General features: G+C 40.2%; 1 protein-coding gene across 6 annotated transcripts in view; it reads right to left on the bottom strand.

Moving 5' to 3' along the window:
• LOC114856236 (copine-9-like) overlaps positions 1-27,910 on the bottom strand; it is a 135,872-nt gene that overhangs the window by 24,019 nt on the left and 83,943 nt on the right. For all 6 annotated transcript variants that reach the window (XM_029152040.3, XM_029152038.3, XM_029152039.3 and 3 more), the window contains 10 exons: positions 27,650-27,729; positions 7,961-8,024; positions 7,647-7,750; positions 7,039-7,143; positions 4,987-5,028; positions 4,215-4,290; positions 4,004-4,057; positions 3,838-3,899; positions 3,322-3,368; positions 3,041-3,222 (listed from right to left, as the gene is read on the bottom strand). In XM_029152040.3, the coding sequence (XP_029007873.1) occupies positions 3,041-3,222; positions 3,322-3,368; positions 3,838-3,899; positions 4,004-4,057; positions 4,215-4,290; positions 4,987-5,028; positions 7,039-7,143; positions 7,647-7,750; positions 7,961-8,024; positions 27,650-27,729 (816 nt within the window). The remainder of the gene's footprint in view (positions 1-3,040; positions 3,223-3,321; positions 3,369-3,837; positions 3,900-4,003; positions 4,058-4,214; positions 4,291-4,986; positions 5,029-7,038; positions 7,144-7,646; positions 7,751-7,960; positions 8,025-27,649; positions 27,730-27,910) is intronic.

The following is a 27,910-nucleotide window of genomic DNA, read 5'->3' as shown; positions in this document are numbered from 1 at the left end:
AGCATTTTTGTGCTGAACAGAGGAGCATTATTCATGATGGACACACTGTGTTCCCTTACACTGACCCTGAAATATTCACCGCTATGTCAGATTAAATTAAAATATGGCTACACGTCCTTGATACAGTAGCTTATGGTTATTCACCCTGTTTTCAAAGGCCCGTCCACTCTGGGAGTTGCTGCTGTCTCGCTCCAGTATGACTTTTTAATTATTTCCTCTGAGGCTGAGGTTTAATAGTATGGATTTTTTAAAGTATCACAGCAGATTCAGAAGCCAGTTAATGAAGCAGTAACAGAGGCTCTGGTTGGTCAGCATCACATGAAAGGCAGATATCATCTAATGTCTGAGGAGAGGAGGCAGCTTTACTTTTACTGTACTACTACACTGTACCCCTTAATATGCTGCAATGGCAGAGCTGAGTGATTTTAATGCTACCAACAGTTATTTTACATTGTGAATAGCATAACTGACTTATGAACAATAAATCACATGATGATTTATTGTTCATAATGAAGAAATAAATTCAAGTCTAATTAATCTACCACATCTGCAAAGCGCATCAGGGTTACCTTTACTCATGACCTCTCCTGAGACTTGAGACCAGATACTAAAACAGTTGCTGTACTGCTTCAATGTGCTTCAGTGCTGAACATTTTCCACTTAACAAGTTGCTAATTAGAGTTACCACACTATGAGGCGGCAGCTCTCCCTAAGTGACAGGACAGCAGCTACTCACATGGAAATGAGCAAAGTTATAAAAAGTAATGCAAGCAGACAAGGCAGATGCTGGAGCTTCCGTCCACCACTGGCAGGCAGGATGATCATGGGATTATTGAAAATGACAGTTTCAGGTCACAGAATCTTGGGTAAAAATTCTCCAACCCACTAATAGAAGACCTGCGGCATGTCACTGAGATGTTTACACCCTACGAAAGGCTTAGGCCACATTATTATCTTAAAAACTCTACTAATCTTATCCTGCAGCTTTGGAATAACATCAAGTACAAAAATGCAGTTATTTCATTGTCTTCTCTCCCCCACATCGCTACTAATTACTTCAACTGTACATGTATGCCATGAGTCCATGAAGCTAAGTGGAGACACGGAACCCAAGGATGTGTCATTGTTCGATTCTAATTGCTCCTGCTGTCGACCTGTTAGCTGACAATGCCCAGATAAAGAGCACAGAGAGGCATCACCAGGATGCTGCCGGCACGTCTGTCTGCTCCGGGTATTTTTCCCCCTCTGCCCTAACATCCACCAGATAAACTCCTTTCCTTTTGAAGTGTGGTGTGATTCACAGTGTTTTCTTCCTCCCACCTTTTGTTCCCTCCTCTGCCTCAGTCATCCACTTCACAAGACTACTCCACGATGCAGCTTGTAGGATTATGCAACCTTTCCTTTCATTGACTTCCCTGGGCTGAACTGCTGTGCAAGGTGTCATTTCACTTCATCAAGGATGCAGTGCATTAGTGTTCAGTGGAAATCACTAACTACAGACAATGCAGTAAATGTGTAGGGAGACTGCAGCACAGGTTGGAACATTTTACACATCAGAGCTAAAACAACATGCACATGTACAAGCTGTATGGTAAGATGGAAATGGCAACCTGAGCCATTCTATTGCCAACAATGAATCAGACATAAGGGCACAGTGAGCTTGACCTTTAAACACTAAACTGTCTTTGTCCCAAATTGGAAAAAAACATCTTTATATTGTGTCCAAGATGGGACACACCTTCTGAGCAGGTCGTAGTGAATGTTTTTGACGGTTTTTAATACATTTTCTCGAGGCATACCTGAGATAGTTTAAGAATGAATGGACATAAAGTCACAGGGACATAGCTTCGAATGTAATCAGTTCAAACTGAAGATCAAAGTCTGTTTCAAGTCTGCTCTAATTTAAAACTGCTGCCCTGGAGTCTGACTCCATGGAGGCTGGAATACCAAGTTTTAAGTCCACAGACAATGTAATTCAGAAAAAGCCACAAAATCACCAACATGTGCTCATCAGCTGCTGTAGCTCTTATTATTTAGGAACTATTAATTTAGATGTCATTTACAAATCGAGGCAGTGATGTGATACATGAGCATTGTGGACTGTAGGTTACAGTGACCTTGACTGTGGATCAGCAACATTTTTAAATCAATTTTTAAAAATCGTTTTAAACTTAATCAGAAAACCCCAGATTTAGTGTCTCTGGACACATTTTTTGCTCCACTAAACGGAGGATGGAGCTACAATAATTACGTACGTGGAGGCGTAGATAGTTAAGTTAAAGTTAAGTTAATTTTATTCAATTTAACTGATCCTATCATAGAGAAGGAAGGTGATTAATGGACTAATCAAAAAATGTAAGTTTACAAAAAAACATGCTGCATCAGTGCAGAAACATTATTAAATTTTATTTTGTTTCAAGTAGCATTGACACCCCAAAATTGGAGGTTCAGCCTTCAGGGGGTCATATTTTCTACATCATATGTATATGTACACAAGTTAGTTCACCCGCTTTGGATGTTACCGACCATAACGAATGGGCAGATCAGAACTTATCAGCGCATTCGTACGGGCCAGTAGCAGCTGAAGCTAGCAGCTAGCTAAGTTGCTACGTTCAGCGGCTTCGGACATTATTGTTGTTAGGGTTAGGGCTGGATAATGGGTGGGGGGTTCAGGTTACAGTTAGCTAACACAATACAGCTAGCTACTTGCTCATTTATGCTCGCTAATAAATCAAAATCAAAAACTTCGATCCTCCCATCTGAACAACAACCGCTCAACAGCGCCCCTACTGACTCTGCTCACTTACTGCTGGTTGAATCATCCGAGCCGTGATCAACCTTACGGATCAATGACGGCCCATACGTATGGGCTGATAATGGCTGATTATGACCATAGAATGGCGTGATAACGTCCGAAGCCGCTGGTTAGTTTTCTGTTCATCATATCAACCAGCTCATGATCCTAACATTGTATTCTAGAACCTTTTTAACATGTATTAAACTCCTTTTTAGATGGTTTGTCTCAGTCGGTTCGTCTCACCAGTGGGAAAGCATGAGAGATCTTTCCATCTGGGGGAAGCTTTGCTCCAAAGCCATATGCTGGGAAAAGTTTGTCACTGTCGTAGTCCTGGATGATCTCACCCACTGCTTTCAGAGCCATGGCATACGTGTTCATCTGGTACGGACTCATGTAGTGCAGCGAGGTGGGCTGGGAGGGATTGCCTAGACAGAGACAACACGTGACTCACAGATTATCACAGATACTAAGGGCAACAGGGTTCAACCAGGCACATCACATGCACAAGGCCAAGGCTGTCCTACCGTTGGAGGCTGTGAAGTCAATGGCCACAGTGAAGTTGAGTTGTGTTCTGGTGGGAGACTTAGTAAGTCAGTACTACTCAGAGCTCGGAGTGTATTTACAGTATAGCTGCTCAGGCTGGACAGAGAAATGAATTAACAGCTCTGCTTAATCATTTAGAAAACACAAGGCAATGGGATTCAAAGCACCCTGGCTTCTCAGTCGGAACGTTTTTATTTGTAGTGCACACATCTACTGGCTCATATCCAGTACAGGATATTTGCATATGCATATACTTTTTTACAGTTACACAATTAGTTTACTCTACATTTGCTTTCCTAAGTCCTTTTAAAATTCTCCTTGTGGTTTGAATGTGATGGACAGTATAGGCTACACCATCTTATTAGCAGCACAGCACCAGAGGCCACATTTTCATTTATGAGTCCATGTGGATGTGTGGGCTAAGTTTATTTTATAATGTTTGCAATATGCAAATATTTTTTATCTACATTCTAAGGTTTTACTAATGGAGCTCTTACCCTCCTCTGATGAAATCAACAAATGTATATTCTGATTCCACCTTGAAAGACAACAACGTCACCTTAAGAGACAAAACAGCAAAATGAGGGAAAAGTAAGAAATAAAGGATGACTGAGACTCATGGCAAACACCATCCATCCGCCGCTCTGTTGATGAAGCTCTCACCGTTCCTGAATTGATGTATTTCTTCTTCTTGCCTTTCTTTTTTGGATTCAAAACCTTGATCACAAGACAGGAAACAAGAAATGAGATCAAAAACATATGAGCTACTGTGGGTGGATTTTAAGAATACAGTATATTGGTGTCAGATACAAGAGTATAATATACTATATTACAAGAAACATTTACACAACTAAATAACACTGTTGTGTTTTACCTCATAGACATTAAACTGGCTTTGACCTCTGGATAATTCTCTGTAGCTGGTGGTAAACTCTCCAATAAAGTCATGGCTGAGGGAAATAAAACAACAACAGAGACTCAATAACTTATGTCAAAAAATGAGTCTGGTGACACTGTTTTTATTGAGTAAATAAAATCGTGTTGGTTTTGAGTCTGTTCTCGGACTCTGTTTTTCTAATTTACTTTTGATATGACCTTTTTTATGCTATAATAACTCTATGCCTGGGCATTTAACATAATTTTTTACTTTTCAACGTTATTCTTTACTTCATCTAAATTATTGTCTTCATTTGCATGAACTGAACTGCTTTTGCTTGATGCCAGGACTTAAATCTGAGAGAAAAATTAAACTTTAACAAGAATGCAGTAAATTGTAACATAATAACAGTTATGTCAAGAAATTGGCAGGTAAAAAGACAAATTACATAACCAAATGTGAATTTATTGTAAATGAAGGGAAATACAAATTCTTGTGTAGTACCTGAAAACCTACAAAATAATACAATCAATTCCACAAACACGTGAAAAGGGGGTCCTGCAGTAACAAGGCACCAATCATAATCATAAAGCCTGACCTTTTGTCCACCCAACGCTTACTTTCACATGCAGCTGATTTATTGCCCAGCGCGAGCCAAGCAGATACTGTACGGCATCCATCTGTCCTAATATCTAATGACAAACCTGCAGGGGCCTGTCGTAGGCCGCGCCACGCAAAACAACACAACTATAACATAAAGAGATGCTACCTCCCGTCTCGGTCCCAGTCGTACACATCCACCTTGACTGTCCTGAGGAGAAGTGAGAAAGTTTGAGGGAAGACAGACAAGACAAATGTCAGAATTACATGCAGCTCAGTGAGGATGCTTTTACTCAACAGTGTGTGTCAAGTTTAAAATAATTAAAACAATACAATGTATGAAGAATTGGCATTTAAATATGTTACTGGCTTCTGTGTTTTAATGGATAAAACATAGTGAAATGTGTGTTTGTCTTTTGCAGCATTGTCTCTGTTTTGGTCTCAATAACACCAGCACTGGCCTGAGACTGAGCGAGTGGCCGACTGCTGGCATTATTCTGATCACCGCAGAGTCCAGTCATCCTCCGACCTCTCGTGGAAACCAGTAAAACACTGTACCACAGTGTTTTTTCTATTTCTGCCTAAATATGACAATGAAAATGATGTGAAGATCATGTCCAATACTGTAATAGACAAGAGTTTAACCAACGGAAGCATTTGTTTGTCTGTCCTGACAACAAAGATTTGTAGTACTGTATGTAAACACTCATAACAAAGGCCTATAAACTGCAATTACTGTACGCTGTGAAGCCACGTTACCACATTGTATTCAGGGGCCTCACGGAAAACTACCGAAATGAGCCACGGTGCAGTTTACAGCCAGTGATGTGACAATAGTACAGTAGATGGATGATCATTTATCTGCTGTGCTTTTTCTAACGACAACCAACAGCTGCAGATCAGTCATCATGAGTTGTGGTTCGATAGACACTTACTTCTTACTTCTATGGGGTGCCAAATGTAAAAGTAGCACCTATAACTAGCTTTCTCACATTTAACTAAATGACACAACATGTTTTCTCACATTTAGTTAAATGTGCAAAAGTCTAAATGTAAATGTTAAATATAAATGTAAATGTTAAATGTAAATGTTAAATGTTAAATCTAAATGTTAAATGTTAAATGTTAAATGTTAAATGTTAAATCTAAATGTTAAATGTTAAATGTTAAATGTAAATGTTAAATGTTAAATGTTAAATGTTAAATGTAAATGTTAAATGTTAAATGTAAATGTTAAATGTAAATGTTAAATGTAAATGTTAAATGTTAAATGTTACATGTTAAATCTAAATGTTAAATGTTGGCCGAGTGTAAAACTGAATATTCATGAATGGGCAAGTAGACTCTACCCCTACCCTCAAACAGCGCTGGTCTCAGATCAGAGACGCGAACTCAATCACCTCAAACAGTACGCATAGCTCCGCCCACATCTGACTCTGGATCGGTGCACGAAAATACTGGAGAGAAGCCTGAAGTCGAAACCATCATGGCCGCCAGCTCCGACTCCCTCCCGTTGGGGGAGATTGAACGGGCTGTAACGGCAGGTGTGCGGGCTGAGGCTCCGCTTCAAACTGCCGTTCTGTCGTAAACACCATTAATGAGGAGTCAAGTAGGTTTAAAAAGAATATTTCTGTGGCGCCGGTGGAGAATTAGTTGGCTAACTATACTAGCTAGCCGAAGTTACGTCCAGGCTAAAAACAAAAGTTTCCAGATCAGATGTGGGCGGGGTTTGCGCGCACTGTTTGAGGTGATTGAGTTCGCGTCTCTGATCTGAGACCAGCGCTGTTTGAGGGTAGGGATGGAGTCTACTTGCCCATTCATGAATATTCAGTTTTACACTCGGCATTTAACATTTACATTTAACATTTAACATTTAACATTTAACATTTACATTTACATTTAACATTTACATTTGACATTTAGCATTTAACATTTACATTTAACATTTACATTTAACATTTAGCATTTAACATTTACATTTAACATTTACATTTAGACTTTTGCACATTTAACTAAATGTGAGAAAACATGTTGTGTCATTTAGTTAAATGTGAGAAAACTAGTTATAGGTGCTCCTTTTACATTTGGCACCCCATATACTTTTTACTATCGCTTGTCTAATTCTGATTCAAGTATGGATGATGCAAATATTCACCTCAATGAGCTCCTCTAGGAAAAGCCTTTCTGCATGTACCGATACAGGCTTCGTGCTGTTTCCTACCTGTCATAGTCACCGTTGCAAAGAGCTCGAACAGGGATGGTGAATGGCTGCCAAACAGGGTTTAGGTTGTTCTTGATCACCTCAGTCTTGTGGCAGATAGTAAATCTAAAACAAAAAAGGTTAAATGTTATTCTATAAATCTGTCAGATAGGTTCACTTTACAAACATAGTACAGTGTGTAATATTATTTCTTTCTCACACTGAAGGTCTAGTGAATAAAATGTTGAACATTTTAAAGCTACACTTATTCCACTTTGCTGTTCTCTGTCACTGTCAAGAAAATGCATTAACCTGGTGTTTTAGAGTCTGGATTCTCATGGGAGTGGATCCAACAGAGATGCAGATCTGAAAATGCTGTCATCAATACAATACACTTACCTCCACAGATGTTACGTCAGACACCCAGTCTTGGACAGTTAGAACCTCTACATTGGTGTATTTGTGTCTGAAATTACACAACCTACTGAAGCGCAAAATGACTGAAACACGAGCATAAAGGCAAAAGGAGACTGGAATCCAGAGAGTTGCTGTTAACACTGATTGTCTGCTGATGGGCTTCTACTACCTGACACACCCGTTTCTAACATCCTAACAAATGTCAAACTTACGTCCCGTCCTCATTGCTGCGGTAGAAGACAAGGAACGGGTCGGACTTCCCAAAGAAATCCTTCTTATCCAGCTTGTTGGCACAGAACTGCATGGTGGCGATGTCCTGCACAACAACCACAACAACTTATTTAAACAGTATGTATCATATTGTTTGTAACATGCATGTTACTGTATGTTTATATGTACATACATGTGTTCATGTGAAATCACACATTGTTTCACATTTAAGTTACGGAGCTTCTTTTTGTCAATCATTTTTTAATAATCTGTGTGTCTGTGTGTGTGAGAGTCTTGCTTTTGATGTGTTACTAACCCGACAGTTACTGAGCTCCTCGGCTGTAAAGATGATGGTTCCACACTTCTTCCCAGGAATTCCACTGAGAGAGAAGGAAAGAGACACAGAGTGACGTCTGTTCATTATTAGATTATTGAGAGTTATTATTAAGAGTCAAATGATTTATTAATGACTTATCATCTCATGTCAATTCCATTATGAGAGTAGCATGATTTTATCTATACTGTAGCTCAGGTGAAGTTGTCGTACTGCTTTTGTTCTACTGGACATTTCTTCCATAAAGGAAGTTTTTCATAAAATTCTATGTACAGTAATTGTATTTTTTCACTGTAATGTGCTCTGAGATGACTTTTGCACTATATTGATTACTTGTCCTGACTATATCAGCCCATGCAGAGACATATGTGCAAACTGGATGCATTTTTTTGTAGGAACTGTGCTTCCTCCTAAATGAATCTCATTATATATTTAAAGAAAAAGGAACAAAAATCCCCTCTTAGTCCTAGAGTAGGGAAATTTGGTTCCATGCATTTCACCCATCCTCTCAGGGATCCTCTCAAGGGCTCACCTGGTGCCAGAAGGGGGGATTGAACCAGGGACCGTACTCTCCACAGATCAGTGCTGTACCTACTGAGCTACCGGGTCACAGGTATGAGGTGAAGGTACCGACAGTGTGTTTTCAGGCAGAAGAACGGAAAACAACAAAGAACAATAACAAATCGTGTTGTTATTATTGTTATATAGATGTTAAAGGGAGACCGTTATGGAGCAAGTGGAATCGTCTGTTAGTGTGACACAGTCAGCTGTGCGCAGTGAATGAACTGACTCTAATGGTTGAACTTGCAGGCCCCCAGACGGAACGCACACAATGTGGCAACAGGTATTTCATGTGCTTCTGCGCTGTTGCCATAGCAGTCCTCATCCGTTCCTACAGACACTACAGATGTACTTGATGTTTTATAGCCATGCTTCCTAGATGGTTGTCCCTGATTCTCACCTGTACTCTGATGAATCCCACTGCTGCTCTTTAATGTTGATCACACGTCCAGGCAGACACAAACCTACAGGACCACATCTGTCCAGTGTTTGACTTACAGTAGGTTCCCCTCCTGGGCTGTGGATGTGGCAGACTCATACAAAGTTTGTACAGTTAACAGCTTTCTAAAAGTTGTAAAACCTATATGATCTACATGATAGTGTCACACTCCTAGCACATGACAATGTGACGGTACAGAGACGGTAACACCCATCGGTTCACTGTGTCCTTCAACATACGTGTTCACTCAAATCCTTCCTTCACTGCTGCTTTAATATCTTTATGACCTTGGTCACACAAAGTAAGTAAAACTCAAATACCTTCACATGAAATGAGGATTAATTGTCACCTCTCTCTGTATTTTCCTTCTAATCAATCTCTGCTGCCCCTCCTCTATTAACAAAGGAAGCTAACAATGATTCATAGACGTCTGCAAGCAGCAGAGTCTCTGAGAATCACTTTGGCATCATTACATTGAATAGCTGAGGTATTTTAAAGACACGCACAAGCGCGCGCACACACACACACACACACACACACACACACACACACACACACACACACTACAAGACATCAATACAATATAACTTTAAGCTGAAAGTCACAGCAAATGTGTATGTTTGTTATTAGCAGGAGTTGTCTAACTGTTGACCCTCTTCCTCCTCCCACATCTTTCTTTGAGTGATGTGGGCATCACACACTTACTGGAAGTGTACAGTAGGACCCAAAAGCACAACACAGGAACAGGACCGCAGTAAAACTGTGTTTACTGGTGTCAGTTTCAACATGGCAGGCAAAAGTATGATCGGATAAGATAAGATAAAATAAGAAAAACCTTTAATAGTCCCACAGTGGGGAAATTACTTCACACAACAGCAACTATAGTACAGGGCAGAGAAATACAGTGACAAAAAACTGTTAAAAAGACACTTAGTGGCACTTTGTGTTGGCACAGTACAACGCAGTACAGTACAGGTAGAGTGACTATGAGGTCATTGGAAGGGTTATTGCACAGTAATAAATGATTAAATATATATAAAAATCTACCATTTTGCACAGATGTTGCACAGAAAAATTGAGCCTGCACAAATATTGTACAGAGGGGATTATTATGTAACCACTGATGCAGTGGGTGAGTGAATGTAGTGGGAGGTAGTTAGCAGGCAAGTAATGGTCAAAAACAGGAGGTCCACAAATACAGGCAGAGGTGCCGATAAGGAAAAGACAGGGTAAACAACTAGAACAAGCACTGGATGATACACGAACTGGAAGACACGACAACGCTGGCAAACGGAACAGGTGAGTACTGGAGCTTAAATAACAGACCTAATAACTAATTGAACACAGCTGAGAATCACATGACAGAAAGTAAAGCATGAATTGACTGGAACTGAAACAGGAACTAAACAGGAAGTTATCAAAATAAAACCGGAAATGAAGATGAATACTGGCTATGATGCTGGAACCATGACACTCACCCACCCACAGCTACAGTTCACAACGCTCTGTGGTACTATATTCTGTTTTTATGAATTGTTTTGTAAAACAATGCTGGGACATACTGTACAGTATTAGCTTCCTTCCTAAGGATGTGTGTTCCTTTTCTAAGTTGCATATACAGAAACTGTACCTTACTAAACACACAACATTGTGTGTAAATTCCGTTTATGTCACAGTATTCACAGTATTAACTACACATATTCACATGAATGCACTGTAACATGCTTTTGCCAGAACCTGTTGGGTTCTTTGTGTTGATCACAGCACAGGAGTAATTAACATTACTACTGCAAATTATTTATTTATTTATTTATTTATTTTTATATTTTTGGCAACCTTCTAAATAAAGAAATGGGCACAATGCTATGAGCTACTTGAGAAAAAGAAATCTATTGACGAGCAGCTCTGATTGTAGAAATTATCAAACTAATTTAACACAAGAACCAATCTTGACGATGAGACACAAATAACGGCAACTACTGTACTTACCACTTCACAAAACAGACAAAGACAAGACCTGCACAGTGCACCATGGTAACACCAGACCCCAACAACACACATCAGGTATCCTAATGCACCGTCTAACCAGCACAGAAAGACTCAAACAAGGAACTAGGATGCTAAACACAGGTGAAACAAACTCCTGATTCCAAACAGGAAATAATGTCATACACGTAAAGACACTTTGGCTCAAAGGGCCAATTGTAACAGCTCCTGGGAGAAACGTGGAAAACATCCTGACCTCAGATGGTTTTGCACTGAAAAGACTGTAACTATACAACAGGACACAATATACAATGGAATGATACAACATTCCACCACAAATACATTGTTTTTTTTCATAAATAACATGTACTCATTGTAATAAATGCAAATATAATACAAATATTTATAATAAAGTACTGTACAATCTTTATGGGAGGGTAAAAGCAGAACCTTAAATCAGATATCTTAATTTACAATAAACAGTCTAATATCATAACTTGCTTGCACAGCTTGCAGTGGTGCAGAACGAAACGTTTTGAAAACCTTTACTGTGTTTCTGTTAATTCTTTCCTATCTACAGATGAAAGTGAAATCCAGTGTTTAATCTCTATTTCTCCAGGAAACCCAGGAAAAGTCAAACATCCTGCCGCGACCTTGTCTGATCAGCTCATGCAAGCTTGTTCCAACAGACAGTAGTGAGAGATTTGAATGTGCAGCAGTAGTAGTCTAGAAATACAGCACATAGTGCTGTTATGGGAAAACTTGTCTCTTCCTTATTTCTATGTGTCTTCCTTATTTCTATGCAGTTATTATATGATTTATGACTTATGTTCTGCAATTAATATCTTATGTTTTGTCTTACTGTATGCATTTGACATTTCACCTACATTGTTCAATGGTTGTCTCTGCCTGATAGACTCTCAACTCTAGCTCCCAAACCCAAGGTCGGGGAGTTGTGTCTCTGTCTGTTGAGACTTGGTGCTTCTTTCTCACAGATAGTTGGACGTCAGCGATGCAGGTGTGAGAATGTAAATATCTTCACACACACTGCGACAGGGAGGAGATGGTGCATGTAATTTGATTGGGTTAGAAAGACATTCCACCCTAGTCGGACAGAGGAGCTAAAAGGCAGAAGCAACTTTAGGATCGTGGGCTCTTTGCATCACACCTTCGTGGTGTGTGCACTGATCTCCCCAGCTGGTTTTTGGTTTGTTGATGTGCACGATCAACATCCATGCTTTTTATTTGCTTTCCCCATTACTTTTATTTTCTTTATTATTTCAATAAATCGCACAAAAGGACAACTCTCTCATCTGCTTCTTTATGGAAAATTTCCACCACAAGTGCACATTAGGTTAATTATCCACAGTACAGGTAAGTCCATTTAGTAACAAACCATTTAGTTAACAACATAGGCCCCTGAAACTTAATATACTGTATGTGGTAAATAATTAACATAACAATCAGGAAAGATACATTCAAAAGACATTATTTTCTAATAGAACCTCCTGGATGTAACCATGCAACTGAGCCTAGGCTAAACTGAGCAGAATTAGTTGACAGAACTCAAACTCCATGGAAACCAGGTCAAGTTCAGCCAGTATGTGTGTATCATCATCATCATGTACGTGTAAAGATGGAGCATCATTACCAGCAGTAAATCGTAAACACATTAAAGCTAATGTCCATGCACTGATTAAAGTACAGTGAATCAGTCTCTCTACTAGATGACGGCGTCTGCTCTCTCATTAGGCAGCAACTGCTGTTTAAAATGGCAGAGACTGGTTTAGTCAGCCTTCACAACCTTTAAACATGTTATGAAAGCATTCAACTAATGTTACTGGGTTCTGGAATGAACAGCTGGCTGATCCGACTATTGGCTTCAGTACCTGAGGATTATTTAACCGAGCCGTGTCTAACCTCACCAACAACAACACCAGTGGTTAATGGGACAACTGAGACTTCAAACATTCTCACTGCTGAATGCACTTTCCCCCTGTTTATACCGAGCAGGATGGATTATGACTTCCTTAATGTCCGGATCTCCTAATATACAAGTGACTGGCTTAGAGGGTTGGGTTTAGTAGTAAAACACTGCATTACTGTATAACATGTTACTCACTTTGACACTGCTTTTTATTCTCCTATTCGCACACACACGTTCAAACACCATAGCTCACTCACCAGGGCCAACTTGGGGTTCAGTGCCTTGCCCAAGGACACTATGACACATAACATGCTCTACCACTTAAGCTACTAACATAATTTGTTGTTCAGCTAAACTTTATGTGCATTGCTTTGCTTTTCCATCAGCAAGCTGAGCCAATACCTGCTGAAGAGAAGAAATATGAGATAAATGACATTATAAAAGAGCAATGCCAAAATTAGGTGGTAAAGATATATGAGTTAAGTCATTGTATCTCGTATATTTTACATTCTACAGTATAATTCAAATCTTAGGATTCTTCATTTTTATATTGGTGGAAATGATCAGAAGGTGCTGTAACAACATCGCAAAAATGCTGAAACCTCTGCTTACAGACGATGTGTCCTTTGAAGAATAGATTCTTTAATTAACTTTCTTTTCCTTTGTTCCACACCTAGAGCACCATGGCTGTGTTATTCTGACAACATTACAGCAGCTTCATGTGGTGCCATTCTTGTGACCTGCTTCACTCAGTGCGTACTATGTCTGAGAAGTAAGTGCCTGGTGCTGTACTCAGAGTAAACAGACTCAAACTGGTGTGAGTAAGTACCAGTGAGAAAGTGTTATATGGTCCACAAAAGGGAAATGTCTGCAGTGTTGTCATGGTTTATAAATACAATCTACATGTACGGATATAGACACAAAGATCTTCCCATCAGTACAGTACCGTGTCCTTAACATATTTGCAGTCATGTTACCTTCCCTGTTAAAATGTGATATCTTTGTGTGATATAACACAGAGCAAAGAAATGAGGACAGATACTTCAGGTCTGCTCAAAAAGCATTACACAGGCAGCAGATGATTATCAGTAGCCATCCAGTTTTCAGAAGCACTTTGCATCCATGTCTTGGCCAACTGCAGAAGGACTCAAAGCTTCATATGAGGGGAGAGCAGCAGAGTTTGAGACCTTTTCACACTGACTTAAACTGGAACCATTCTCTAATCTGTTATTAATTAAAGGCAAATTCAAATGCATCATTTATTTTAACCAGGTTAGTCCCTCAGAGGTTTAAAAACATATTATTCTGAGGGAAACCAGGCCAAGACAGCAGCGTCACAATAAATATTAATGTTCAAGAACACTATTACGGATACAGCGAAGTAACAAGCAGAATGAGGTCAGAGAGATATGAAAAGTGGAAGCTTCTCCATGTACAGTAAACCCCAAAAGATTCATTACCAAACCACAGGAAGCTCAGGCTCAACATGTCTGAGAAAGTCCATCAGTATAACATTTATCACCATGGAAGAGCTTCACCGGTCACTTCAAAGATTCTGAGATTTTGGAGAACCAACAGAACATCAAATTTCTGTGTGGTTGTGAACCAGAGAGGAGGCTTTTAATTATGTAACGTCCTGCAAAAAGTATTACATAAATATAACCACTGTGCTTCATCTATTCAGGACAATAATTATATGCAAACTAATTAATCATTCACTGGACTATACGTTATTATTTTACAAAAAACACCTTTTTTAAATGGCTGTAATTCATTTATATTTAAGTCTAAACTTAAAGCCAATAGATGCCTTGATCCTACATCTTCTTTGGGTCCAGTCTGAGGTGGGTCAGGACACAGCCCAAACATTTATGTATGGTTATACAGTCTGTCTACAATATGATAGACACGGTGCTAAACAAACTGTGTATTTTAGTGTTGCTGCTCATCAAGGACAGCGAGAGAGAGTCACTGAGTTCATCCATCCATCAGTGTGGCAAGCTAATGCGGAGAAAGAAATAATTAAATGTTGTAATACCACAACTATGTTAAAGAGAAAACCCCACCTCAACATGTCAGCAGTGCAGGACATCGACCACAGTAAACAGAAACACTGAGGACTTTATCCAGCTGGAGTAAATATGCAAATGAACTCCCGGTGGTCTTGCTTAGGACGTCTCAGTGTCTGGTTCTAGCAATATTGCTGAACTTTATATGTGAGAGCCATCAGAATCACCTCAAATTCCTATATTTGGCAGGTTACGCTAGTTAAACAAGTTCTGAAATGTCAGCTCAGCATTGGATTGATTTTAACTTCACAGTCCTTCATTCAGCTCCAACAGGCAAACAGCCGTCCTGTTTCCTGCACAGCTCACTCTCAATTTCAGGCTTTTATTAAAAGTTGCAGTAACTGAAGCTGCTGGGAACAGATATCCTTTAGCCCGTCACCCACTGGTTTGGATGACAGCAAAAAGGACAACTAACAGAATAAGCAGCTCATTCAATTACACAGCTCTATGTCACACACATGTCCTCTAGAGATCACAGATTGAAGGAGTCTGGGTTTGGGAACTACTTTCAACTACTTTGGCCCAGTGGTGTGAGGTTCATGGCTTGTGAGGCACAAAGTCCAGACCTGTCCAGCCTCCTCTCGAGTTCATCAGATCTGATCAGAAAAGTAATCATGTCACAAACATTGATGAATACATTAGGCAGGTTTTACAAAGGCATGGTGTAAAATAAATCCGTCTGAACGCTACCAACATGCTGGTGACAAAATGGATTATGCTTTGTATCAGCCCATTTTTTGACAGTTTCAGCATCGGAGCTGTGGCTCCTCACTTCCGGTTTCTCAGCATATTAGATCAGGAAATGGGCAGATTTAGCAATTTTTACTCAGGAAAATGTGAAAATAATTGAAATTATAGAAAAAAATTATATCATTTATAACACAAATAAATGGACAGAAATTCTTATTTTACGTTTTTTTAGTCACGCTATGGTATTGTCAGGCGAGGTGAGCCCCCCTACCCTGACCGCACGTCACTGCTCTAAACCAAATGTCTTCTTTTTTTCAGACATTCATGGACCACAGGAGATGAACCCTGCTGCTCTAGAGCATTTTCAAATGAAGCTGACCTTGAAATCAATTTTTAGGTTATCAAGGATTCACACAAGCGTAAGTTCACATCCTAAACAATGAAACTGACTTTATTTAATGATCCAGTTCAGCTGTAAACTACATTTTCTGTTGGTTTCAACCATGAAGTTATTTAACAGAAAACTGCTGCCATGGCAGGTTTGGGGCAAATTCATAAGGAACCTTTGTATCTGTCAGCGTGTACTCAGTGAATGCCACCCTGTGGTAAAGATCTAGTGGTTGTTTATAGAAAAACAAGTTACATTATTAAATACATTTATATTTATTTACATTTATAACTTACATTAACATGCTAAGTTATAATTAACACATACCTTGTTTATGCTTTATTGATAATATCTGATATAAACTGTATATACTATAGACCAAGACAGGATCATTAAATACTGTAAGAGCTGAGGTGATGCCATTAACCTACGGAAAAAGCACTACAATTTCATCCATCTTAGAGTAATACATTCATTTCTTTAGACGTGTGTCTGCGGTCCATGCTGCTTTTTTATTATTACATGCTTGATGTGCACTGAGGTCCAGTGTGAGCTGTCTGGGCAGCCCAGCAATTAGGTTGCTTTTAATAATAAATGACCAGCGGGGCTGAGATTGAGCATCTAGGAGGGGCAGAGAAATATAGAGGGCAGCCTTCATCAGTGAATGGTGCAATCCCTCATTATGCTCATAGTCATAACTACGAGCGCTGCAGGTCAAGAGCGATACTCAGGAGGAGCCATTCCCATCCAGATGTGGGAGGGTGTTGTTATCAGTGGCTCTCTCTCCTCCTTTTATGATGAGTGATGTGTGTGTGGTAGCAAGGAGCTCTATCAGCTAGTTATTAAACATTATATTGGCCATACAAAATCTTTACCACCACCTTTTGAAAAGCGGTAAATGAAAGCTCAACGAATTGCACAGTGCTCCTGGTATCTAAAGGGGACTTCTGGCCTAAAGCTGTTGGCTGGGAGCGAGAAGACAGAAATAAATCTTCATAGACACTCTGACCTCATTTTTCACTGAAGCTGAAAAATGAGGAAGAGGGTTTTATTGGAAAGAGTGACAGTGGGAGAGACAGAAGAGGGTTTCCCAGCTAATTAAACTCTCCAGGCCATCCTCAGAGATCTGTCATGTCTCTAGTCCCCACCTCTCCCTCTCTTTCTCACATATATATATATTTTCATCCTTTTTTGTCAGTATTTACAGTTGCATTCTCAACCTAACTTTAATTAAAATTGTGTGTTAAACATTTATATGGCTGATAATTTTAATCATTATCCATCCATCATCCATCCATCATCCATCCATGAGTTTTTCCTTTTGCATGTATAACTGGGTAAGACACAGGTTCCACCTTGTTCAAGCTTCCAGTTTGTCATAGAACTAAAACATTCACAGTCACATACCACAGTATGGACATTTTAGAGGCCAGTTTATCCTTCAGCATGTTTTTGGATAAGATAAAAATAATATACTGTAAAACCTTTTATAGACAAGCAAATAAAAACAACCAAACAACTGGGTCAACATAATTCAAGACTTATGTACAGAGCTCGGTCCAATATACGTACACAGCAACTGTCACTTTAGACACCTGATGCCAAATGGTGTGATTTGCAACAAAGAGTCAAATGCATCATATGACACAACCAACAACTGTGCTGAATGTCATTGCTTCATGTTACAACAGTAGCATGAGACAGTATCACTGTTTCACTTTTAGGTCCTTGCTCTACTTCACAGTCATCATCACACATCAAAATCTTGCTGCTTTAGATAAGGTTAAAGTTACTGTGGTGCCAATTAAAGAGGGCGGGACAGCTCCCGCTTGGCCGCTGTATAGATCGGGTCGGTGGTTCATTGTGCAGAAATTAGACATCAAAGGGAGCTGCTGAAAGAAAATGAGAGAGCACCCAAGAGCGGGAGTTAGCAATGAACTCTAGCTGACTTGTTTTACATGAATATCAAAGTTTTCTAATGTACAATCTTTGGTTAAACTGCAAAGGTGACAGAGAAACACAGCAGTAGATTGAGGTCAGGTCCGAAGCTACAGACAGAAGACAGGCTAAAACAGAAGAGTACGATAGGTTCTATTCCAGACAGAGGTGGCAGGTGAAGGAGGTCAAGAAGCCCTGTGCCTAATGAAAAGCACAATAGCCTAGTGATTTGACTGTGTCATGAAGGAGGATGCTATCATAACATCATTTAAACTAGCACTAAACATCTGCAACCTTGCTAATTAATGTGATATAAAGTACATTTATCTCAGGTTTGTAATAAACCAGTTAAGTCATAAAGCTCCCTGTTTCTGGCTTCACTCTGAGTGACAGCAGATCACGAACTGGAAATTAACTGAAGCTGCCCATTAACCCCCCCCCCCCCCCCCCACTACACCATGTTACTCTTACACTGTTAAAGAATTGCTAGCTTGATTTCTGGCCATGTGTCAAAGTGTTCTCGGGCAAGACTCTGAACGCCAGGTGCCACCAATGTGTCGTCTCTGCTATTAGTGTCCACTATATGTGTGTGAATATAAAGCAGTGTGAACGCGCTTTAAGCACTAATAAGACAAACTGAGACATTTACTAACTGGGTGTTTATTTACATCTTGAATGAACAGAATGAAGCTTACTACAAATAGCTGCTGCAGCTGATTCATCAGAGAATGACCACTGCAGCAGAGGAGTCTGGGCTGACTTATGGCAACATATGGCAGGTTTTGTAATTAAACAGACAGAGAGTATCAGGAGTTTCACTGCTTCTAAGTCCAAGTAGGTCATCCACATAAAACCCAGCCCCAGAAACCTCACATAAATACACAGTATGTCAGTGGTGCACTTGCTAGATGACTACAGGATGTCCATAACTGGAGCAGCGCCTACATTCATGCATCCTGATCACTTAGCTCATCTCAGCCTCAAAGGGACACTCCCTCACATTAAATATTTTTTTTTTTCCACCTGTCTGCAGTTACTCTAGACGAGAAATCGTGCTTTGCCCTTTACAGCAGCTCTTAGTAATAAATACACAGAAGATAAAAGCAGATATGAAGCCAGAACCACATCTATGGATCAGAAAAAGAAGGGGCACAGTGTGATTTGTTCTGATGCGGGTAAAAGACGAGAAGAAGCCTGGGGCTCTTGATGGTGATCCAGCTTCAGTTTCTCTCCAAATTTCATTTTTATTCCCATTTTCAAAATTCTCTTTAATCAATAAATTTATCAAAGGATCAATTAACATTTTGCTTTGTTTTCTACTCTGTTAACGAATCTCTGAATCAGGGACAAAGACACTATGACCATGTCATTTTCAAGCAAATGAGACACAAACACAGTATGTCTCAGCATCTTAGCTCAACACACATGTTGTGGGTGTAGTCATAACAGAATGACAGGAGCTTGGCAGATGTGCCATATGGAAACTGGCCTGCGGTCAGAATGCAGAAAGATTGGCAGTAAGGAAAACGCTGAATGAATAGGAGGGGATGAAGACAGTGGAGCTGTGACAGCGAAAGATGAAAGTGAGAAAGTGAGAAACCTCATTATTCGTCAAATCGGGATCTTACTTAGGCTGATTTTAATTTGCTGTTACGACGGTCAATTTTATATTGGGTCCCACAGTACCGATGTTGGTAATGTGTGTTCTCATGTCTCCATGAGAGGGGGTTTGGATGACCACAGCTCATCACAAAAGCCTGAATGTGGGTGACATGTGATGGGGCATCACAAAACCTGAAGGAAGGTGTCTCTCTCACATACACATTCCTGAACATATTGGCTCCCACAGTCCCAATGTTGGTACTGTATGTATACATGTCTCAATGAGAGGGGGTTTTGGATGACCACAGCACAGCCAGTGACAGGGCTGATGAACACAGGTTCACACAGCTTTTGTTGAAGTGGCTCAGCGTGCCTCCCCCCTGTGGTGCGCAGGTAACAGCCCCGTTTATAGAACAAAGGCAGCAGGATATCAGCTACAGCAAGATAGTCAATCAGCTGCCTTGTAGGCAGTCCTCCAAAAGTTACTTTTGACTCCAACCAACCGAGGGTAGGTTGTAATGGATCCACCAACCTGCCTGGTGTGTGGCTTCAAGCCCTTCACTTGCAGTGGCCAAAGAGCTTTTACTTTCAGTGGGTAAGTTAAAGTCTGGCTATTTTACATTTAACATCACTTCACTTGAACAAAGTATTTATTTCCAAGGTCAGTAACATATGAAGCAAACATCTTCCTCAACTTCCAGGTTTACAGTGTGATTTCCATGTAAGATGAAATGTAAAATTACCATACTGTAGCTCAACAGACTTTAAGGCATTATACTGTCTTGGATGAGATGCTCTCTGTGTGACCATACAGTGTAAAAGGAGAGCATTTACTTATGGTAGATTCTGTTTGGTGTATATATAATTAGAGGAATCCGATGAAATCTTTGCCCCTCTTGATCATGTATCTGTGGGTCCGCTCTCAAAACTCCTCTAGAGGAAATGGTAAAGCTGTGCCAGTAGGGTATGAGTTAAAACTGGCATGAACAGTGTTCCCAGCGCTGATTATGGGACTGATCTGCTGGGTAAATTGTGCTATAAATAGCCAGAGACTTTAAAAACTCCAACCAATAAAAAAAACCCTAAAGAACTCCTTAAGATCCCTTCCGCCACCGATGCCAGGCAGAGAGGGGCCCATCAGTAGAAATGGATCTGTTTACTGTGCCAGCGTTTCCTCACAGCGTGAGAGACAGTGGGTGGCTCACTACGGCATCTTCAGCTCATTATTGATTTGGACAAACCAAGTGTGGAAATGCTGCTAAATGTGTGTGCAGAACTGAGCATTCAATGATCTTCAGGAAAGAACTAGGAGAAAGAGAACAAACTGAAGTATCGACAAGGTGTACGACACAGGGAAGTAATGCACAGAACACCCTGGTCCCTACAGGCTCTAGATGTAAATACTCAGTCTTGTGAAACAGACATAGCATAATAAGGTACAATTTTAAAATTAGGTCTCAGAAACAAAACATTGATGAGTCATTGATTAATCTGTTAAATAATCAATGAATCACTTCGTTAATGGTGGAAAATCACAAATATGGTTAAATCCAATTTAGGGTCCAGACCCAGACCTGATTCTGTCATGACTCTGGACTTTTCCATTGCCTGTGTTATTTTGGCACTTCCTGTTTTGTCCTTGTCTGCCTTAGTGCTGGTTTTATTGATTCTGACACATGACCCATCAGCTGCAGCCAATCTGTAATTCACCAGGTATTTTAGCCTCAGATCTATTCATGGTCTTTTCCAGATTGTCAGCTTATGTTTGTGCGTCTACATTTGAGCAATCAGCTCTGCCGTGTAACAGTTTTGATCGTGTTTTTGACCTTGCATTGCCTGTTCCCTTTACTCTTCTCTTTGGCTGATAGATAGCTTAACCCCTTTTCTCTGCATCAATCACAGCGGTGTGCAGCCAAAACAGGAATGGTGACAAACTGTCATCAAAGCTAAGAACGACTTGTCTGAAGTAACATATTCCTGTCCATGTTCTGTTTACCACATTGTCACAGTGTTGTCTGAGGTTGTTGAGTGGTTGCTCGTAGGTGATTGGAGGACTTAGCTGAAACAGGATGTGCTTCAAACCTGTCTGTTCTATTCCTGGTTCATCCTTCTGTTGTCATTTTGTCCTTATCTCACCTCTAGTTTATTCACTTTTCTTTCTGCTTCCTCAAATCTAACATTTATGCTCAAAGACATCATTCAAAATTAAAATGCATGCTCAAAGGCAGACAATGGAGTGAGCCGTGCTGGTCCAAGAGGCACACAGTATTCTGTTTTGCTGCATTTCATTCAACACCAAAGCTGCATAAAGTAAATAAAATGTATTTATCATAATGCTGAGTGTTCACGCCACCTAATGTATATGCAGTGGAGGACTGCTTTAATTGTGGTCAGTAAAAAGACAGAGTAGAAATCATTAATAGGGATGGAGATACGCTGAGCAGAGTAGGGGAAACCCATCGGCACATACTGTATCCCCCAATCCTAACGCTGTCTGGGCCAAGAGACCTTCACAATGTAGAAGGAACATTAATTACAGGACTTTAAGAGGATGTTGCTCTACACAAGGCTACATACATGAGGCTGAGAGAAGACAACAGACAGAGCAAGGACAGAGCAGTTAATACAGTGGTGTATACACTGTCACTTTCAATATAATAAATAAAAATATTTCTTCTTGTAAATCTCTGCCTGCTTGAATTGAGTTGGTTTTAAGAATGTAGCGCTCTCTGTGCTGCAAAACCAAACATTGCTGCTCTGTGATTTCAAGCCAAAGGCACATTTTACCTTCATTTTAGGTTTCTCCTGGATGAAGTCCAGAATGTACTTGTCACATCGTGTGTCCAGAAACCGACCACTAATCAAATCACTGGGGGCTCGGTATTCCAGACCAACCTGATCAGCCACATGCTGATCAGGGTCTGATTAAAGCCGCAAACAAAAACACTGACACGCATGGACTCTGTACAATGAGCGAGACCAGCTTGGCTAATCCTTGCATCCTCTCAGTCATGGTGCTTCTCACCCTACAGGCACATAATGAGGTGTCTCACATGGAGTCTCATAAAACGCTGCAGGGGCTCTTTGGCAACACTGCTGGATGTGACTCAGTCGCTGCAAGACTTTTTGTCGCAGTCAAGTTTCACCATTGGCTCCATTTTGTCTGGTAAACTGATGATTCTAGTTGCTGCAGTTGAGCAGGTTTGATTTAATTAATTTGAATTCTGAAATTAGAAGCCACTAGTTATGTTTAAACTAGAACTAAACGTCTTTATTGCCAGGCAAAGCGAAGAAGACTTTACAGTACCAGCATTTGTCCTGGTGTCAAGTGCAAATGTAGCATCACAAATATAAAGTTAATATTCTTATTCTGACTTTTAAAGGCCCAAAAGCCTCAGTAAAACTGTAGCAGAGTGGTGGGAAACCTTTCTGCAGGTCTGTCAAGGTTCAGCACCTCCCTGAAGTATTTTCCACATGTGTAGCTCCCTTGAATTCCAGTGGCCTAATTCAGAGTTCCTATCGCTTCCAATCACTTCCACAGCCCTGTGATGTTGCTCAGTTACAAGGTTTAGCTTAGTGTGAGGCTTTAGCAGCAGCCACGGCCTCACCACCCACAGTCTCCTATGCAGTCTCCTTCCCCCCCAACACCCCAACGTAAGTGTTTATACAGATCAGTCCAGATCAGAACCTGACCTGCATGCTCCATCATTACTCATCCAACATATCAAAAGCTAAATGTGATGTTAATCACTAGTTTGTTAAATGACAAATCACTGCTGACAGATAGGAACCATGTAGATTCAGCAAAGAGCTGAGCTCAGGCTGCTTTAGTGTTTCAGTGGCAAACAAAAAAACAAATAACAGCTTTTCTATTTATTTTCGAGTGACTGTCGCTACAGAGGCAAAGCCCTCATTAAACACACCACTCGGATAACCTGAGCAGAAGATATGCATGCGCTGTTGAAACCTAAAATATGGAGTGTTTCTGTTTTATTCATTGTACATCTTTGTCCAAAGTGTCTGACACTGAACAAAGTAACAAAATCATCATCCTTCCAGATTATCATGAACTATTTAAAGTCATTTAAATCCTATTTTAACCTGTTTCCTACAACCACAGCATCTTAGGTGGAGAGACATCTCAAAAGAAATGTGTCCAGTAAAGTTTGATCGTGATGACACATCTTCACAAACATACATGTATGTAACTGCTGTCTGATGCTGTTATACTGTTATAAGAATTAAAAGAAGGGAAGAAGGGAAATTTAGATTTGTTTGTTAGAGGATGTGGTGCTGAAAGACGTTACAATGTGTTAATTTCTGGAGATTTGACAGATTTGATTTGGTCCCAAATTATACTTACTCCCTGTAGGTTAGTGCGGCCATTGAGGTACGTTTTGCTAGCGTCTGCATTACTGTATGTTTACTGTAAGTTACTAACTGCTAACATTTTGCAGTTAAGGTGAAGTGAAGGTTCTATAATTGAATCCATACAGTATGACCTTTTATAAGCTAAGTAATTTAGTGAAATTTGTGTTGTTTATATTTATGGTGAGTGTCATTTTATTTGTTTGTTTACCTTTGTCAAGAAATTTTGTCATATGTATTTTGTGTCAAGATGACTGATGGGGAGATGCAATGTATATGGATATAAGGAGTTTAACTTCTCTGTTGCTATTTTTCTTACTGTGTGCAGAGAGGTGTCTGAGAGAGCCATGTCCTGCAATGATTGAATAGCATCCATAGCAACAAGCTATGGATTAAACTAATTAAACTCATTGTGACAAAAAAAAACATTCTGGGAGTTGAAGACATTTTATAGACATTCATTCCTTTTGTTTACAGCAGCAAAAAAAACAGTAGACAAAAACAAAAAAAGAAAACATTAACACAAGAAATATAAGGTATGAGGTAAGTTTAAGTAAAGTTTTAAGTATTAGTTTAAAATATATGTTATGTTGCTGCACATAATATATTATATGTGCATATTTACAGTGTTAAGGGATGACAGGTGGTTGGTTGACGAATAAAAGTACAAGGTATTGCACGTCATAAGGTACAGTATGCAGTACAAAGTGGAAAATTAGATATTTCACACTCTTTCTTCTACATACCAGTGACATACTGGACCCCTGTTGACTATGAGACCAAGAAAGAAATCATATTGCATTGATGTTCAAAAATACTAAATATATGTTTGTCGTTAGAGCAGCAATGCTTCTTAGCACAAGTGTGGAAAACATTACCACACTATGGGGGGTGGTAGGTTCCATGTTTGTTGGTAGGTCGGTGATTGCTGTTGCGCATGCGTCCTCCAGTCTATAAGCACTGGACCTGCCCGAACACAGACAGTGCCCCATGACTGGTACTCGAGATGGGTTTCCCTCCTAATCCCATCCTCCATGTGCTAAATGCCACAGAACCCGCTTCCGCTTTGGCACTGATGTCATCTTAAGCACAGAATAATAGAGCAGCGTGGAGGAAGCAAATCACCACCCAGCTGGATTTTTCAGAAGTAGAATAAAGTACACTTCATGCTCTCTGTTGCCTTGGAAACACGTCTGTCACTACAAGAGGATCCATAGGCTTTTATCACTGGTGTATGTCTGTGTTCTTTGCATAAGACGTGAAGCAATTATCCAGTCGTCCATACCTGTACTGATATCTATATAATTATTATCAGGCACCTCTGTAGGTTCAGGATACATTTGGCTGTTGAGGAAAACCGTTCCACACATGTTGTCACAAGCAACAACCTCATTAGCTACAAATATACTGTAAGTACCAAGATATGCAGAGCCCAAGATTTCTGGAGAATAATATATTAGACTACATGTGACGTCTAGTCACTGACGTCAGTGCATAATCTGCTGTAACACAGCTCTGACAGTGAACAGCAGTAATTAGATGCAGTAGCTTCTCTTCACAAACACAATTTTGAAATTCTGATGCAGTATAATTTTTTTCAATAACAGTTTTTAGTCTCACATTAAAATGTATCTGTTGTGTACCTTGATACAATGCAACTCCAGCACAGTTTAGTTCAAGTGTCCCTTTCTTTCACTGGTAGCCTAAAGCTTGGTCTGTGTTTCAGCCTTGGGCCCTGGTTCTGACCTGGTGCTTTTCATCTGTCTTGGTTTGCTCCAGCAGTCACAGCTGTTGTCAGTGTCTCATCATCAGATCGTCAGTTTGCACCTACTGCAGCATCTTTCTCGTGGTCTTTATATTCAGCCTGCATGCATTGAGACTTGTTCAGCCTGATGCAATACATTACTTACTGTAGTGCCTGTACTGTAGTGTTCTCCTACATGTCCAACCTCGTCCTATCACACAACTCAGTGATAGATATTCATATCTCATTCCTAGAGCTTTAAAAGGTGCAATACTGTACATGGGGGGGGGGTCTCCTACTCACGTTTGTATCTTCATGCCACCTCCACCACTGCCAGACTGTGTTTGTTGCTTTACTGACCTCTGACCACCACCACCTCTATTTTCCCTTCGACTCACTCACTCATTTGAACCATGGCTGGTTCTGCCTTAACAATAATGGCACAGTTTCTGGTGATGTTTGGATGTCACATAGATCAAAACAGTGCTTCTGTATAATGTTATATCTGGCTACGGTCTCTTATATCGCATAGGCCCCAAAACTATGTAAATAAATGAAATAATTTGCATATCTGGTGTACTGTCAATGTCTGTTTCCAATTCTTCACCTTTTTAGCTAATTGCTGGCATCTGTGATGACATGAGGAAGCATCAATGGTCATGGCCTGTATTTTGGATTTTCTGAGGCACTTGCTGCTGTCAGGAAAACAATGCTTTCAAGGAAGGACAATGTGACGCCTTTAAGAGGAACACAATCAAACTGTTGCATATCTTATTAGGCTGTTTACTTACTGTGTGTGACTTCCATGCGACTCCAACAAACAATGGCTTGAACAGACTCTCACTAATGCTGTGACTTCCACTGATGTGACCCAGTCAGCACTACACACACACACACACACACACACACACACACACACACACACACACACACACACACACACACACACACACACACACACACACACACACACACACCTCTCGCTCTCACTGTCTGAATCAGGAAATACTTCAACAGGCATCAACAAAGATAAATGATGGAATGGAGGCAGCAGCTCAATGGCTTCTGACAGACACAGAGGGGGCTCACACTGACAATAGAATTTATGGATGGCTGATCATTAAGTGTGTGCTCTGTGACTGTGGAGGGACCTCTACTGTCACTGTGGAGCTTGTTTATGCCTCTGATTTTATGGCAGGTTGTCACCAGTGACTTACAGCAAATTAATAAATAAACAGTGGTATATGTTCAGTTACACAGTCTTTATTCCTCACGCTGCTGTCTCACTGCGGCGATGACCACCTAATTCTACGCAAACATGCGGTACAAACAGAGCTTTGTCTAGTTCCACCCTGTCACCCCGCTGATACTGTCGAGGTAGGAAGCTGTCACTTTGTCAGACCTGGAGGCAGCAGCCAGGCATATGGTGGCTGAACACAGAAACCAGGTGACAGGTGACACTCCGCATTCCATCGTCATTAGATTTCATTTCCAACAGCAGATAATTTGATGGTACATTCAGGCATACAGTGGTGCTGTACTCAACAAAATCCAGGTCTGCAGGATTTTATTTTATGTTACTGTAGCATAACTGACCACATTGTGGTTTAATGTATTCATTGTTATTATTATCATTGTTATTATTATCATCATCATTATTATTAGTAGTAGTAGTATTTATTTATAATATCATTTATTCACAGTTTGACTAAAGGTGAACTACACTATCATCTACAGTATATCGATAAGAACAAGTCATTTCACTGGCCAGTTGCTCACGCTCAATCAAACTGTCAAACCATATAAAAACCATATAACCAAGTACATGGATACATCACTACATCCACATGACCAGCAAACATTTGGGCATCACTGTTTCTGGATTTCTGAAAGACATTAAACTGTGTTATTTTAATATTGTGTGTGTGTATCTGATCATAGTCCGTGTGCTGTACTTACGAGAGCGTCCTCTCCAGTCTGCTGCCAGTTGAACCAATGATCTCCCCCAACGTGCAGAACGTCTGACCAAGAAAGTCCTTCACAGGGAAGAGCAGACATATACATACGAACCATCAGAACGACTGGTGCAAACATGCACATAATTACTGCGCAGTGTCTTTTCATATTGTGGGTAATGGACAAGGGAAAGAGAACACGAGATGGAGAGTGAGACCAAAGTCTATATTATATGCTGCTTTTACAGGAACGAGTGCTGGAGTG

Source organism: Betta splendens, chromosome 5, assembly GCF_900634795.4.
Source record: "Betta splendens chromosome 5, fBetSpl5.4, whole genome shotgun sequence".
NCBI classification, from domain to species: Eukaryota; Metazoa; Chordata; class Actinopteri; order Anabantiformes; family Osphronemidae; genus Betta; species Betta splendens.
This window is presented reverse-complemented; position numbering and strand designations above follow the sequence as displayed.